The sequence below is a fragment of the Helobdella robusta genome (assembly GCF_000326865.2).
Source record: "Helobdella robusta unplaced genomic scaffold HELROscaffold_15, whole genome shotgun sequence".
Lineage (NCBI taxonomy): Eukaryota > Metazoa > Annelida > Clitellata > Rhynchobdellida > Glossiphoniidae > Helobdella > Helobdella robusta.
The window spans coordinates 3034144-3048869 of record NW_008703839.1 but is presented as its reverse complement, the minus strand read 5'-3'; the positions used below and the strand labels follow the sequence as shown (position 1 = coordinate 3048869).

Below are 14726 nucleotides of genomic sequence, written 5' to 3'. Positions count from 1 at the left end.
TTAACTTATAGATTGAATTAATTACCAAATAAATAAGTAATGAAGAACATTTGTTTGCTGATCTGTTCCATTTTTGTTTGTTACAAAGTTAACATTCTGGTCGCCAGTATCGACTTAACGCCTGATGAAGTTGAACTAATGCAGGACATCATGACGAACCTAACCGGTTTTCCAATGGTGAGATTGTCATATTCATTCCACTATTAAATAACCGATCAACAATAAATTTATATAACCTCTGGCATGTACGTACTATAACTATTATATGATATTATAATTATATCACTACACTATACTGCATTCGTCGTTAGCGTCACGAAGGACCAATAAGCAACATGTCCTATTACTTAAGTGTGGACGACGGATTATTAGAGATTTCGTACGGAAGGGGCGGTTTGATATTGAACACAAGCACTGATTACGATTTGAGCAGTTCGGTCACCGACTCCTTCTGGACATACATCAAGTGTCTCGATAGACGTTGCGTGTTCCATCCCAAGGTAATCCTTTTCATTGTTTTTGCCTTCTTGTGCATTACAATTTTTACAACAAACGTAACGAATTATTGACAACCAATGTCCATTCAAAATTATTTCATTTAATGATTATTCAAAACAATTGAGCAAACATTTTTTGAGGATTATATATATGTTCGGTTTAGGGACTTTTTTAATTGAATTTGTGGCATATTGGCATTACTTCAAGCATTTACAGATATTCATTAAACATACATAAAAAAACTGGTTATGTTATTGCATGAAAAAAATTATAGATATTCATCGAAGACAGAAGTGGATTTCAATGCGCCAAAAGCGTGGAAGCCGAACTTACATACATCTTGTGCTATTTCGGATTAATGTTAGTGTTCACAATTTTTACACACAGTGAATTCTATTGAACTAAATCAATCAGCTTTAAGATAAAGTTTTAAAATTTCCACATTTTAAAAATATTTTAATATCGAATATCAGTAGGGGATGAGTCATCAAATTCTACACAATTCTATTCTTCAATGGCTCTCACTAAAGTCTTTTTAAGATAGTTTAGTTTACTCAAGTTCAAGCAATGTTTATTATTCAAACAACGCTCACAATTACATTTCGATTCAATGACCAATGTCAGCACAATTTCTTATTTTACATATGTTACTAATAAAGAGTCAGCTTTGTTAATGATTGATTTTAGGTAAGGACAGTTCACCATTTTTATTAGTCATCTGTCCAGTTTAAATATTGTTGTCTCAATATATCAATTGTCGAATTATTAGTGATCTGTTTTTTTGTTGTATCTTGATTCCTGAATTTTTGTCTTATTAAAGACAGCTTCTGATTCTAAAATCCTAAGTTGAGTGACATTCTCATTTTTACATTTTTTAGGATTCGTTATCAATTTTACGGGTTATTTTTAATAAAATGCGCTGTTTTGGGATGTTATTTAGTACGAGGGCTTTCCAGTTTATTCGTGTTATAAAGATGCCGAGATAATAGAGCAGTAGTAGAAGTATCGCTCGCCAATATCTGAATTTTGACATAAGATATTTACATATATATTTATATTTTTAATCGTGTAGGCTGGATAATGAAGATGCATGTTCAAAAATAGAAACCGAAGAGATGACGTGTGATGAGTGTCCTCCAGGTTTCTTTTGCAACAGTGATTCATTTTACACACGCTACCGAATGGCCCATTCACACACGAAAAATTGAAAATTTGTTGATTTGTATAAATAAAGAAAACTAAAGTATTATTAAACGTATGTGATACTAATCAACATCATACAGCGACTTATTTCTCTTTCGATATCTTACATCAATCAACTATTTGCATTTACACAAGTCAATTTTAATATATCAATCAATTAATTAATTAATTAATTAATTAATTAATTAATTAACCCTTTTTGACGTTAGTTTTCATGCATTTTATCATTTGTAGAATGCTTTTTTATTTATGTACAAATAGAACATTAACCTGTTTAACACAAATACGAAAAGTCAAAAAATAATTAAGCTAAACTTAGTTGAGTGCCAGAGCGAACATTTCATGATATATTATATATTCAATAAACGCCTGTTTTATTTAATCGTGTGAACGCGTTTTGTCACATCAAAAATAAAACAAAACCCCCAAGTCGTCAAACTTGGAAAGAGCTATGAACGATCCTAAGCAATTTACGGCGGTTTGATAATTATTGTATTATTAATTACTCCCAACAACCAATAAATAAGCCCGATTATTAAAATTGGTATGTGGTTTTTTCAAACTGCGGAAATGGCATTAAAAGCGGAACAAAAAACATCGTCCAGAAAAACAAACGAATAAAACTGAAGCACCATACGCGTTGATTATTATTTATTTATATTTAAATTATAGATTAAAGAGTCATGAATGAAAAAAGCGGTTAAATTACTAAACAATAAATTCTAAGCCGGAGATGAACGAACGACAATGAACAATGAGAGAATAAACGAACAACAATGCACAATGAAAGAATGGACAATGAATAAATAAATTTTAATCTAACAGTTTAGGACAGCCATTATCCAAATAACCGAAATAGGTTGTCAACATCACAACGGAATGGCGCGCAAATAAACCGCAGTTTAGCTTTTATCGCTCTCAAAGATTTTAAAAACTAGTTAAATAAAAAATACCATATTCAATAATTTTATTATAAAAAAGTTCTACTTTAAATTTTTTCATAAAGTGATGAATAGATAAGTTTTCTCAATAGTTTAAATTTATAACCTGAATTTTTATTTTTCTGCGCTTTTTTGGTTCGGTAATTTTATGTAATGTAAATAATGAACGAGACTTAGGTTTTTATTTATTATTTAAAAAGCAGTTTTTACCCCTAACTAGCCGGGTGGCTGTTTGTTAATAAAAAAAAACTACGATGTGAATGGAATTAGTTTTCCGATTGATGTTTGCATGTATTTGTGTATTAAATAATAAATCATAATGACACTGAGTTTCCAACAGTTTTACGGTGAAAACGTCAACATTAGACTGCTTTCTTCAGTGGAAAAAGAAGATCCAATGACGAACGAATCTACGTACAAAACTCTGAAGAACAGAAATTCAAATGCAGATTATATCGTCCCAAGCTACAAACCTGATTCTAATTCAACGAATGTGGATCTGCAAAATCCTGTACATTCATCACATTTCTTCCTCTACTTCATCATAGCATTCTGTATGATTTCTCTTGTCCTGGCCCTTGTATTTCTCGTTAGTTTTTTAGTTTTAGTTAGCCCTCAAATTCATTAAATTTTATTTATGTATTGAGTTTCTTTTTCATTTATAAATAACACTTAATTAGTTTATTTATTGCTTTGCTCAATCAATCAATACTAATTAATCTAATTGTAATTCATTACATTACAAATTTAAATTACTTAACAAATAACGTACTTCAGGTTGCTTATATCATGAAAAGAGCCAAGTGAGTCTTGGTGTTTATTTTTTAGTTATGTTTGATAGTCTTCATAATTATATTTACATATTATATAGTCAGTATACTCTTTGAAAGTAAACTTCATTTTTTTAATTTTTTATAAATTCTGGGATATATTGAATTATAGATTACTTTGTAATTTATTGCATAAAATTTCTGAAAAGACTGAACAGGTTGCGCCATCATCTTATGCCTCTTTACAAGTTTGACCCTGGAGATGACGAACCACAACTGCAAGCTGACCTACTTGAAGATGATCGAGACCAACAAGTGGGCCAAATTGAAACATTTTATTTATTTCTAAACACTACATTTCAAATAAAATTAATGAATCAATGGTTTAAACCTTTTGAAATGATTATTTTCAGATGAGCAGATCAGCGAACCATATGAAATTAAAATTCACATCTCAGAATTCAGATGCAAACAATAATGTCTAGTATGTTGTATTTTATCCAATGACCTGCTTTCAGATCGACCATCTTTTTAGCTTTTTATCAAATTCTATTTTCTCAATTTCATTCTTGATTACATGTTTTAAATTTGAAATGGGTTTTACCTTTCCATAATATAACAATCTAGTCATAATGTGTTTTTCTAATCAGACATTTTAATACATTTTCCAATCATAACTGTTTGTGAGCAACAAACTTGTCAGTTGAACATATTTGAAACACAGTTATGTCTTGTCTGTGTGTATCTGTTTATAATTTTATATAAGCGTTTTTCATTTCTGTCAAAATTTCCATCATCTATTTGTAATTTTCAACTTCTTCATTTTATATTTTTTAAAAATTGGCAATAGCTATAAAGCAGCTTTGAATTATGTGTCAGAAATGAAATGTGTATATACTTAGCATATGAACATGAAGCCATTTTAATGAACAGATTATTATGCTGATAGTATGTTAAGAGTTTGTCCGTTGTCCGTGTCATTGAAGATGTGCTTGCTTCTTGCAGTGCACCCTAAACATTACATTCTAATTACATGATTATATTTTATTACTGTTTTTGTTTTGGCAAATATGTCGTCTTTATTGGAACTCACATCATATATATTTTTGTATTTGATATAGATATTGTTAATTCGATTTTATCATAAACATAGTATTAAATTGTTCATGTGCGTGTTTCAGTAATAATGTTTTGTAATGAAAATATTTTTTCATCGTCACTAGTCTAGATTGCAAAAGGATAATTATTATTAATGTATCATATTTTGGAAGAGGTTAATTGATTCTTGTTATAAATTATTTTTATTACGATATTTTATTTCAACTCCAACTGGTGCAACATTTTATACTGTTTATACGCAGTGAATGACCACAATTTATTCAGCATAACGAGAATTAGGATGGTAATGTCAATGATGATGACGACGATATTATCATTGTTATGTTTTTTATTTTTCTACTAATAAAGAAAGTTATCAGTCAGTGACTTTTTTTGACTTACGATCAAATGGCTGGACTAAATTTTACATAAAGTAGATCTGATTTATTTAGCATATAATGATTGCATTCTAATTAATCTCCGCGCGATTTTCATACTAAATGTTTCGTTGTTGGATCATGTGAGACCATTATTTGCGAATAATTTAATAATACATATATAAATATCTTTATTTTTATTTTTTTCAACGAACATACGCCAATTTTATTAATAAAATGTAAGCTACAATTTATAGGTTTAGAATTTTTTAATCATTGCAACAAATCACAGGTTAGCATTTAAATTTGATTAAATAATTCAATAATTAATTTTTTTATGTGTGTATATATATATATATATGTACATATGTATATATTATTTATGAAAATCACAGCATGTTCTGCGTTAGTTAACTTCCAATTTAATTTTCCGATTTAGTTAAATTAGAAGTTAACTAACGCCGAACATGCTATGATTTTCATCAATAATTGCATTTCTGACAGTCATATATATATATATATATTATATATATATATATATATATATATACATAAATTAATTAGGTTATATATATATATTGTATATTGCTCATGTAATGTAAACAAAATGAATTTTAAAAATTAATATATGCATTAAAGTAATTGATGGCTATCCTTTCATGGACGATTCATCATTTGAATGTTCCTTCCACAAAACGTCTGAAATTTAATTAATTATACTTTAGTTGAGTGTGAATATTTTGTTATCTACATTGTATTTTATTAAATCATACATTTCTAACTATTTACTCAACAGAAATTATGTTTCTGTTATATTGATGATTCGCAACTTTTTACTTTTAAGAAATTTTACAACAAAATTCACTCAACTAACAGTGATGTTCAATCTGTCATAATCATCATTGAGAGCCTTGTAGTTCTTTTTTTTCATCGATTCGCCTCTCTTAGCTTCCTTTGATTTCTTATGTGAAAAATCAAAATTACGTCAATGATGTAAGTAAGTTTTAAGTAATGGCGAATGTACTTTCAGTTCGTCGTGATTAGACGTCCTCAGTAACATCTCATTGAACTGCATCTTCACTTTATCTTCGTCACATTTCAATCTTCTCAACTTCAGATGATTGAATAGTTACAAAAGTCAGTAAGAATGTTGATTATATATTCCACGATAATTGTAGCACCTCGTCGTAGTAGAGTTCCTCCTGCCACGCATCCCTGTCCTTTATGCATTCCACCAGAGTTTTCTGCTCTCTGATTAGTCGATCGTGTTTCATGTCGATGATGCTCATGACCAGGTGCATGGCTTCACCATCAGGACCGATCGGTTGTGTGCCTTCCTCTGATAACTCCTCCATCACCTCCTTCATTACTTCTGACTCCTAGACAGCAGTACGTTCAGTACATATCATTTTCTATCAATTAATTACATTCAACATTACATTACATAGTAACATTGATATTGATTGATGCTTCTGACTTCTGAAGAGTGAATAGTAAGAAAAAACTGCAATGAAATATTGCGTTACATCGCAGTCATTAAACGAAAAAGTCCAACGAGATTAATTCAAGCCGTTATTTATTGTGTAAATAAACGAATTTTGAATGGTGGTCACAAACTCAGGACCTTGCAATCCATGTAATGCTGGATGACAACCATTGTTATTTGGTCTTCGTTGCACATCTCGGGGTATGCGGGATATCCTTGTTTATGTCGATAAGTCAAAAATTTTATTGAATTCTTTAGCATTTATTCATGAATAGGGCGAAACAAAAAACACCTATTTTTCGAAAGAGTGCATATATCTTCGCTCTGTAATTTTCAAAAACATCAACGATTGAACAGCTCATTTGGCTGGCTGGTTGTTTGATTAAAGGTTGATCCAGTTGACTCTTTGTAGCCAATGGCGACTGTTTGTCTTGAAATATTGCACCCGCAATTATTCAATAAAATGACATCAAAAACTGACAAAATTAAAAAAACATTACTAAGGACGACTCCCAAGTCATCTCTGATCACTCCAAGTTTAGCTTCCTCCTGTCTCCAGAGATCACACAACAAATGGGTCAAGGTCATTTGACATTTGTACTGTTTTCTTTTACATAGTGCATCCAAATCACTCATGCCAGCTACTTCGTTGTCTAAGTTCCTGTTGAAGCTGCTGCTGCTGGTGTATTTCATATTTTCAACGGCGCCGTCGGTGCCTGAGCAGCCATCGTCGTTGTGGCTGTGGTCGAATGTCCAGGTGGTGAGATGTTCCAGACTGTCTGGGTTCTCAGTGAGGTCGCATAAACAGCCGAGTATCTGGTTCCTCAGTGAGTGCGGTGCGTTCTATTTATGATGATATACTGATTATGATCGGTTGATATCATTACACCGGTATTCGATGTTCACGATGTCGATGATAATCGTAACATAAAATTTATTTAAAAAGTTCAAAAGATGGCCTTTCAGGTATATTAAAGTGAAGATATATTTTAAAATAAATATAAGATGGATTTAAAAATTTCAAAAATAATATTCACTTGCGGATGACATTTCTCAATCGATCATAAGTTAAAAATCGGTTTTGAGAATTGACCGCAAGTAGCCTGCCGCTTAAATAAGCAGTGCCACATCAGTCAACATTAACGTTGAGTTATCTATTAATAAATTAGTTGATACAGGATATGAAAACTATATAAATGTAATGAAACAAACATGTAACAGATCTAGCAACTGATGGACGCCATTTTGTTGAAAGAAGTATTCTTCCAATGTAGTGTCATCAATAACAACTGTCCTATGAAAAACAAACATTTCATTTCCATTGTCACACACACATGCTGATACCATACCAAATCTTACCAAAGAAATAAAATTGATGTTGATTTTAAACATAGCCAAAGATGTTTTATTAAAAATAAACACAAACCATAAACAATTGATTATTGCAACAAGCAGATTGAAATGATCCAAGCAAGCATTCAACAATCTTATGTCCATCTTCATGTACGTCAATATAGTTTGAACCCCTTTGTCACCAAACATCAACTGAAATAATCACGTGACTAATTTAATCAACATCTTTTATTTATAAAAATTTAGTGATAATAAATATGTCCCCAAAATAACTCATTAAAAATCAATCAATGAATGTGCACATACATAGAAAGATTATGAATTGATTTGGAAAAAAGCGAAAATAACAACTTTGTTCTGTTTGCTACCATAGCAAGAGAATGATAGTATCATGAACATGTCCGACTGCGTTGATACTATCATCTTATCAAGTTGCAGTGTTTCATCAAACGTGGTTACTTGGCTGTGCAAATATCTCAGCATACCTTTAATGAAGGAATGAATGAGTGGGTGGATAGCGACAATTAGAGTAAACTAATAAAAATTGGTGAAAAATCTTCAAAAAAGTGACTGTTGGTACATACAGAGAAGGAGGTTCATCCCTCCGCAACAAATGAACTCATCAAGAACTTTCTGATATCTCGTCAGCAGCAAGTTGTGCAAAATTGTTGTGCAACGTTTCAGTAGACGTTTATCAAGCATCAAAGTGTTTTGTAAGTCAAAATGTTCAGTGCTGCAACCACACATGAACTCACAACAGGAGCAAATAGCTGAAAAGAAGAATGCATTGGATTAGGTTGTTGCATGATAATTTAATTAGCGCTTAATCTTCAATATTTAGAACGTAAATAAATTCAATCAATCTGAGATTATTGAGCTAATATAATTTTATTATCATTATCACTTTTTAAATACAACTCCGACAAAATCATTACTTTTTTCCTTAGTAGCAAATTAAAATTTCTATCAAACAAAGGCCGTGCACACACATTGGTATGTATGGTACACGTTCAAGCCAGCGGTCAGCACCGCATCATAAGGCTAGAGAAAGTCGTTGAGATTCAACTTTCATGTGCCAACTGAGGCACCCCCTGCTTTCACTTTCAATTTAAGCATTTAACGACAACTTACGTCTGTTGATGCAAGTGTACATAGTGTGCAACACAGCTTGGATCAGGTGACAAGCAACGACATCATCGAGCATCAAGGGTCCAACTTGGGAGAGGGCGAGCAGAGAGAGTTGTTGTATTTCTTTGAATTGTTGCGCGTTCCATGCAAGTCGTGGCTGCAGAACACGAGATTGAGACATTGTCGTTGTTGGTCGTTGTTTTAGTTGATGTTGTAGTTGATGGTGTTGCATATTTTTTGGAGAATATTTGTCCACAGAGAAGTTAGTTACCGTCTGATGTTTGCTGAAGAAGTTGTCTGTGTTTAATGCATCAAGGTTGTTGCACAGGCTGTCCATACAATGAGTGGCGATGTTGTTTGGGTTTTTGTCACAAATTCGTACACTATCATTGTTGTTGGAATTATTATTGCTATTACCACTTGTTGTCATGTTAATACTATTAAATATGTTATGGTTATTTTTAATTCTACAATTACATCCATTATAATTATTGTTTTTATTATTGTTTTTATTATTAACATTTTTCATGTTGTTATTATTATTCACATTATTCATGATGCTATTATTATTTCCGTGGTGGTTGTTTTGAGGGCAAGCAAGAAACAAATCCCTACCGCACGGGTTGTTAGCGTAGCACAACAAGCATTGGATCAAATTGCATTCTCTGTAGACCTGAGATGGTTAGTGACGATGAAGATGGTGATGCTGAAGATGGTGTTATGATGATGGTGGTGATGATGTGATTAACTACTGTTCATTCGTTCGAGATTGTGACGGTGATTATGTTAATTACAATAATGTGGATGACAATAATGATCACGATGAGATGATTAAACCTTAACAACTCCAGGAATTTTAATCATCAGCATGATGATGTCAATGAGTAGCAGCTTCAGTTCGTAATCCTCGTTCTCGTCACAATACAGCTTCATGTGCTTCACAAGAAGGTTGTGTGACTTCACTGTACCGATGTATGTGTGTGTGGGCGTGTGTGCGTGTGTGTGTATGTGTGTGAAATATTCAAAAATATAATAAACGACAGCAGTTTAAAACTGACTAATTAATTCGATCAATCTTTTGATATTGAATCAACAAACAACAAATGCAATGCAACCACCTTCTTGAAAGGTAGCAAAGAGGGTGAGCATCTTAACGAACCCCATTTCAACGAGGGGCACGTTGCAACACTTGGTCAGTAGCATGGAGACTAGACTGATGAGATCATTACGAAGTTGCTTGTCCTGCACACTGTACGACTGCAGCAGGTACTGAACTGTACATTCACGCAAGTTCCTGAGTTGTTGTAATGTGACCGTTGGCCATTTAAAATGTTGGTCTGCCCGTAAATTATCGGTCGATTGACTGAATAGTCCATTTGGAAGGCGTGATGGCCTGGTGGTTAAGGTCGCCTGTTGCTGTTGTGCAGTGACCGGGTTCGAGTATGACAAAAATATTCCCGCCTGTCACGTGCTTCGCGTGTGATGCGTCGTTTAGCATGTATTCGTATACGCTGATCGCATGTCGCTGATTTCACCGAACCTGGAAAGAGTGTAATTGACCTTATGACCTTTTTTAATTGAATAGGACTAACGAAAGGCATTGGGTGTTCATGAACTGTTGGGACATAATGGCTGATGGTCCAAACTCTGCCAAGTTCAAGAGAACTCCAACACTCAAGAAGACAATTCGAGATTTCTTCCTGCTGGGATTTTCAAGAGCTGTTTTGAAGAAGTTGCACAGAATGGGAATGACGTCAGATTGCAACATTTTGAGGCTGTTACATTCTGTCGTTTAATATTTATTTACTTGATTTCAAGTAGTACAATTTAAAATGAATAAAATGAAAACATTAGTAACAAAAAATAAATGATAATAATAAAATGTTGAAACAATATTTTGAATAAAAGATAACAGAAATAGCAGTAAATAAATAAATAAATAGAATCGTCTAAAATAAAAAATTTTTTGAAATTAAAGTAGAGATGCCAACCTGACTGGGAGATGGAGTTGGTGAGCGTAAGGACAGCCAAGATGAGGTCATCATTCTCTCTCATGTTCAACATAAACTGTTCATCCATCGAAAAGAAGTTATTTTCATATCATTCATAAGTAAAGTGTTGCTGAAAACTGACCCTTCCATCAATCAAACAGCTGATCAAACAAACAACTAATAAACCAATCGACCACTGACCGACTGAGGGACTAACCGACCAACCAAACAACCGGCCAACCAACCTACCTACCTACTTCACAGCCAAACAAATGGTTAAAACAATTTACGAAACCTTGGCAACTGATTCAGCCAGATCACTCTCATCCATCAGCATCCTGTTGTAGCGTTCTGTTGTCTGCTTCACTCCTTCTACTGGAAAAATTATTTTACAACATCCAGACAATTATTTTAATTGTAAATAAACGATATTGTCATGGAAAAGTTTATTAAAAGGTGATCAAATATGTTTAAATACTGTTGAAAGGTGGTTCTTTGGCATTGGATGAGTTGTAGAGCCCGTTCAACGAGAAGCAGATGTGTGAGATGAAGTGGTCGTCATGAAATCTCATCAAGTAGCCTTTCAGTAACATATTCGTCCATAAATAGTAAAATTTCAATGAGCCCAATTCGATTACCATGCAAAATCCATACTAACGATAATAACCAATTTAACTGAACTACAAAAGCCATTTGATTGAGAGAAAAAAATTATAAACCTCTCACTGAGTACTTAGAACCAATCAAAACAAACATAAAATGCACAAACTATCGATCTGTAAAACCGCTTTTGAAAACTGACCAAGTTGTTCTATGCACTCAATAGCAATTTTTTTGAAGGTCAGTTCATCGGAGGTCAAGGTCATGAGAAAGGGCAAACGACAAATGTTTATGATTTCGGCCAAGGCTTCCATGAATTGTGGGTAGTGGTGCAGTTTGTTGTTGCACTCATTTACGATTTTAAATAGAACGGTTAAGTCTTTCAAGTACTATGAATTATTCAATTGAAAATATTCATTATACTATATATGTATATTTGTTTGTAAATACATACATATACATGTATATATTACATAGACGTGTGTGTATTTGAGTATGAGTGTGTGAAGGTGACAAAGGCAAGATGTACTAACAAATCCTTTAGAATAACATTTCAAAGTTTTATGAATTGTATACAATTGTCTTTCGTAAAGTGTTCCCTATGAAAATTGTTTTGTTAAACAAATAAGCTTCAACTATCATTATTTATTAATTATTTACTTTACAATCATAGATAGTAGAAACTTACTGAATGATCATTAGTCATCAAATCTAATATTTCTTCAAATGTATAAACCTTGGAAATTTAAAATAAAATAATATGATTAAATGCTGTCATTTGTATCAATTTAATTTAATACACAATAAAAATTTAAAATGGAATTTTTTAAAGTTTCTTATTTTAATTTATAAAACTTATCTCTATAGAAAGTTAAATTTTTTTACATTTTGAACAGGCAAATCAAAATCAAGTTTGAAGTTCTTGACAATTTGTGATTTCATCTTCAATTGAGGAGAGGTACCATTTTTTATAATGCAAATGTTATTACTATTATTATTATCATTAACATTAATATTATTATTATTATCTGTTGAAGGCATCTTATCGATTGTTATTTCACTGGAATTTAATTTAAAATTTTATAAACGAAAAACGATTGTTAGATATATTATAATTTTATTTTTACTGGACCAATGGATAACAACGAAATTAAATTTTATTTTTTTTCTACTAAATAAAAAAAATTAGTAAAAGTTTCATTTATTCAAAAAACAATAAAATAGCACATAACGACATTAATTGGTTTCCTTGTTTAGCTTAGCTGATTGTGGTTAGCAACGTCGCAAATAATCAAATAATAGTATTATTCTAATTTAGAATACACATGCTAATTAAATTAAAATTTAATTAAATAATAAAATAATAAATAAAATAAAAAAGCTATCTATGTTGTCTTTATTTTGTATAAAATTAAACATAGTCTTTTTTGATAAACTTTCTTCCATTTAACGAACAGCAATTATGACGATTATTTTAGTTGCTATCAATCAACAAGCATCCATTCCAAAAATTTCAGAACTATTGTTAACTTTTTGAACATAAACGTAACCATGGCAACAAGTGGAGATGCACCAGCACTATTCATCAAAAAATTCTAATTCCACCCAAAAATAAGGCTAACATCTTCTAGTTAATAAGTTTATTTATATGCATATTTGCATATATCTTTATCCCATTCATTCAATAATTTGGTTATATGCAGAAAAGCACCTAATCTAATTGATATAAAATAAATATTTTTAAATATAGCACAGCTTTAATACTTTTTAATGTTGGTATTGATTTTTCAGCAAAAACGGGCGTACGACTCAGTTGCCTTGATATACTTTGGTCGTTGCTGCATAATTAAAACTCAAACATCTGTTTATCTAGCTACTTTATAACAGGTTTCTACGTTGTACCCTACCTACTTTCATATTAAATACTCGATATAGCCAACCTGTTCATGATGTAAACTGGAGAAAGTATGAACTGATGGAGAAAACATGTTCCTGATGCTGCCATTCTTGGTTAAAGACAAGACAAGCCCTACCTACATACCAAGGAAGGAATGACAACCCTGGTGTCAACATTATTTTCATTCAAGCAATCGGCTGAGCCGGGAAGATAAAAAACACGATTTGAAATTGTTCAGGTCAATTGCTATTCCCCATGCCACTTTTCATCCAGCCGTAAAAGATTTTAGTTTTACAATTTTCAATAAATCACAAAAACATGAATAAAAATATTTTTTCAATAAAAAAACGAAAAAGCTACAAAAACTAAAAGGCAATTATGAAACTTTGAACTACATTCTAAATTCACAGCCACATTGAATAAAATTTGAAATATAATAAAAAGAATATAGCATGAAAAATATGAAACCGCTATTTACAACAGCACATCTTATTTATTCAAAACAACAAATAAGATGCTATGGATTCGCCCGATGAATCCATCGTAAGACCATCGCATAACTTTGGAATAGTTTCTCTCAAGAGTAGTATGCTGTTTTCAATTACTCAATTTTTTATAACCGTAACATCACAAGGGATCAAAAGGTTTCCATTTATCTGTCTGCTCATTTATTTATCCATTCGTTCATATATTCATTCATTTTCTTAGAAATCAGCCATTTACTTATTATTCTCCTTTTCCAATCTATCCGTTTTGAAAGGACCGTTTATACTACTGTCACCAAAGTGTTATCAGGCCCATTGTTATTATACCTAAAAATGAATGAAGAAAAAAGGTACAATGTGTGTGTTAATACATTTTTGAAATACAGAAAAAAAAATCCAAAAAAATTAAAAATCTAGAAAAATAAAAAATTACCTAGTAGGAAAGCGGCCAGGGCTTTCTGGTGGCTGCCCAAATGAAGGAACGCTGGTAGCCAGGAACCATCTTCGGTGGGGCAGTGCGTGGGAAGGAGGAGGATAACCAGGCAGATTAGGACCACTGCTATCAGAATCTTCTTCATTTTTAATTCTTTTGTCCAGATTTTTTTCATTAATTCGGATTAGTTTTGTAGTTAAAGTTATTATTATACGTTTTATTTTAAATATTTTTTGATATTACAATGAACTTTTGGTCTTCAGTCCGCTTATTTTACATTGTGTTACGTTATCATTACTTGATGCAAAGTCAAATGCATGCCTTAAATATCATTATATGGGTTGGTATTGCAGTGCAATATTTTTATTACAACATTGGACGATCATTCATTAAATTAGTATTTTAAATTAATTATTTTTAAATTAAAAATTGTTAAAAAAGAAATCAAGCAAATTTTTCTAAGTTT

General features: G+C 31.7%; 4 protein-coding genes across 4 annotated transcripts; 2 read left to right on the top strand and 2 right to left on the bottom strand.

Annotated features, from left to right (window-relative positions):
• Window positions 1-39: 39 nt before the first annotated feature.
• HELRODRAFT_169450 (hypothetical protein) lies at window positions 40-2166 on the top strand (the record flags this gene model as incomplete). The annotated part of the gene is made up of 5 exons (XM_009015257.1): window positions 40-177; window positions 312-500; window positions 773-858; window positions 1571-1638; window positions 2132-2166. 5 exons carry the CDS (start codon window positions 40-42, stop codon window positions 2164-2166), a joined length of 516 nt encoding a protein of 171 aa, XP_009013505.1.
• A 795-nt stretch (window positions 2167-2961) lies between these two features.
• Window positions 2962-3897, top strand: HELRODRAFT_169449 (hypothetical protein; the record flags this gene model as incomplete). The annotated part of the gene is made up of 4 exons (XM_009015256.1): window positions 2962-3231; window positions 3420-3445; window positions 3622-3727; window positions 3826-3897. 4 exons carry the CDS (start codon window positions 2962-2964, stop codon window positions 3895-3897), a joined length of 474 nt encoding a protein of 157 aa, XP_009013504.1.
• A 1855-nt stretch (window positions 3898-5752) lies between these two features.
• HELRODRAFT_169448 (hypothetical protein) lies at window positions 5753-6568 on the bottom strand (the record flags this gene model as incomplete). Its single annotated transcript, XM_009015255.1, has 4 exons — window positions 5753-5848; window positions 5912-5998; window positions 6069-6266; window positions 6512-6568. 4 exons carry the CDS (start codon window positions 6566-6568, stop codon window positions 5753-5755), a joined length of 438 nt encoding a protein of 145 aa, XP_009013503.1.
• A 147-nt stretch (window positions 6569-6715) lies between these two features.
• HELRODRAFT_169447 (hypothetical protein) lies at window positions 6716-13450 on the bottom strand (the record flags this gene model as incomplete). Its single annotated transcript, XM_009015254.1, has 14 exons — window positions 6716-7216; window positions 8078-8211; window positions 8311-8496; window positions 8858-9527; window positions 9692-9816; window positions 9973-10148; window positions 10447-10639; window positions 10846-10921; window positions 11141-11220; window positions 11324-11425; window positions 11648-11834; window positions 12134-12181; window positions 12331-12505; window positions 13386-13450. 14 exons carry the CDS (start codon window positions 13448-13450, stop codon window positions 6716-6718), a joined length of 2718 nt encoding a protein of 905 aa, XP_009013502.1.
• Between the last annotated feature and the right edge of the window lie 1276 nt (window positions 13451-14726).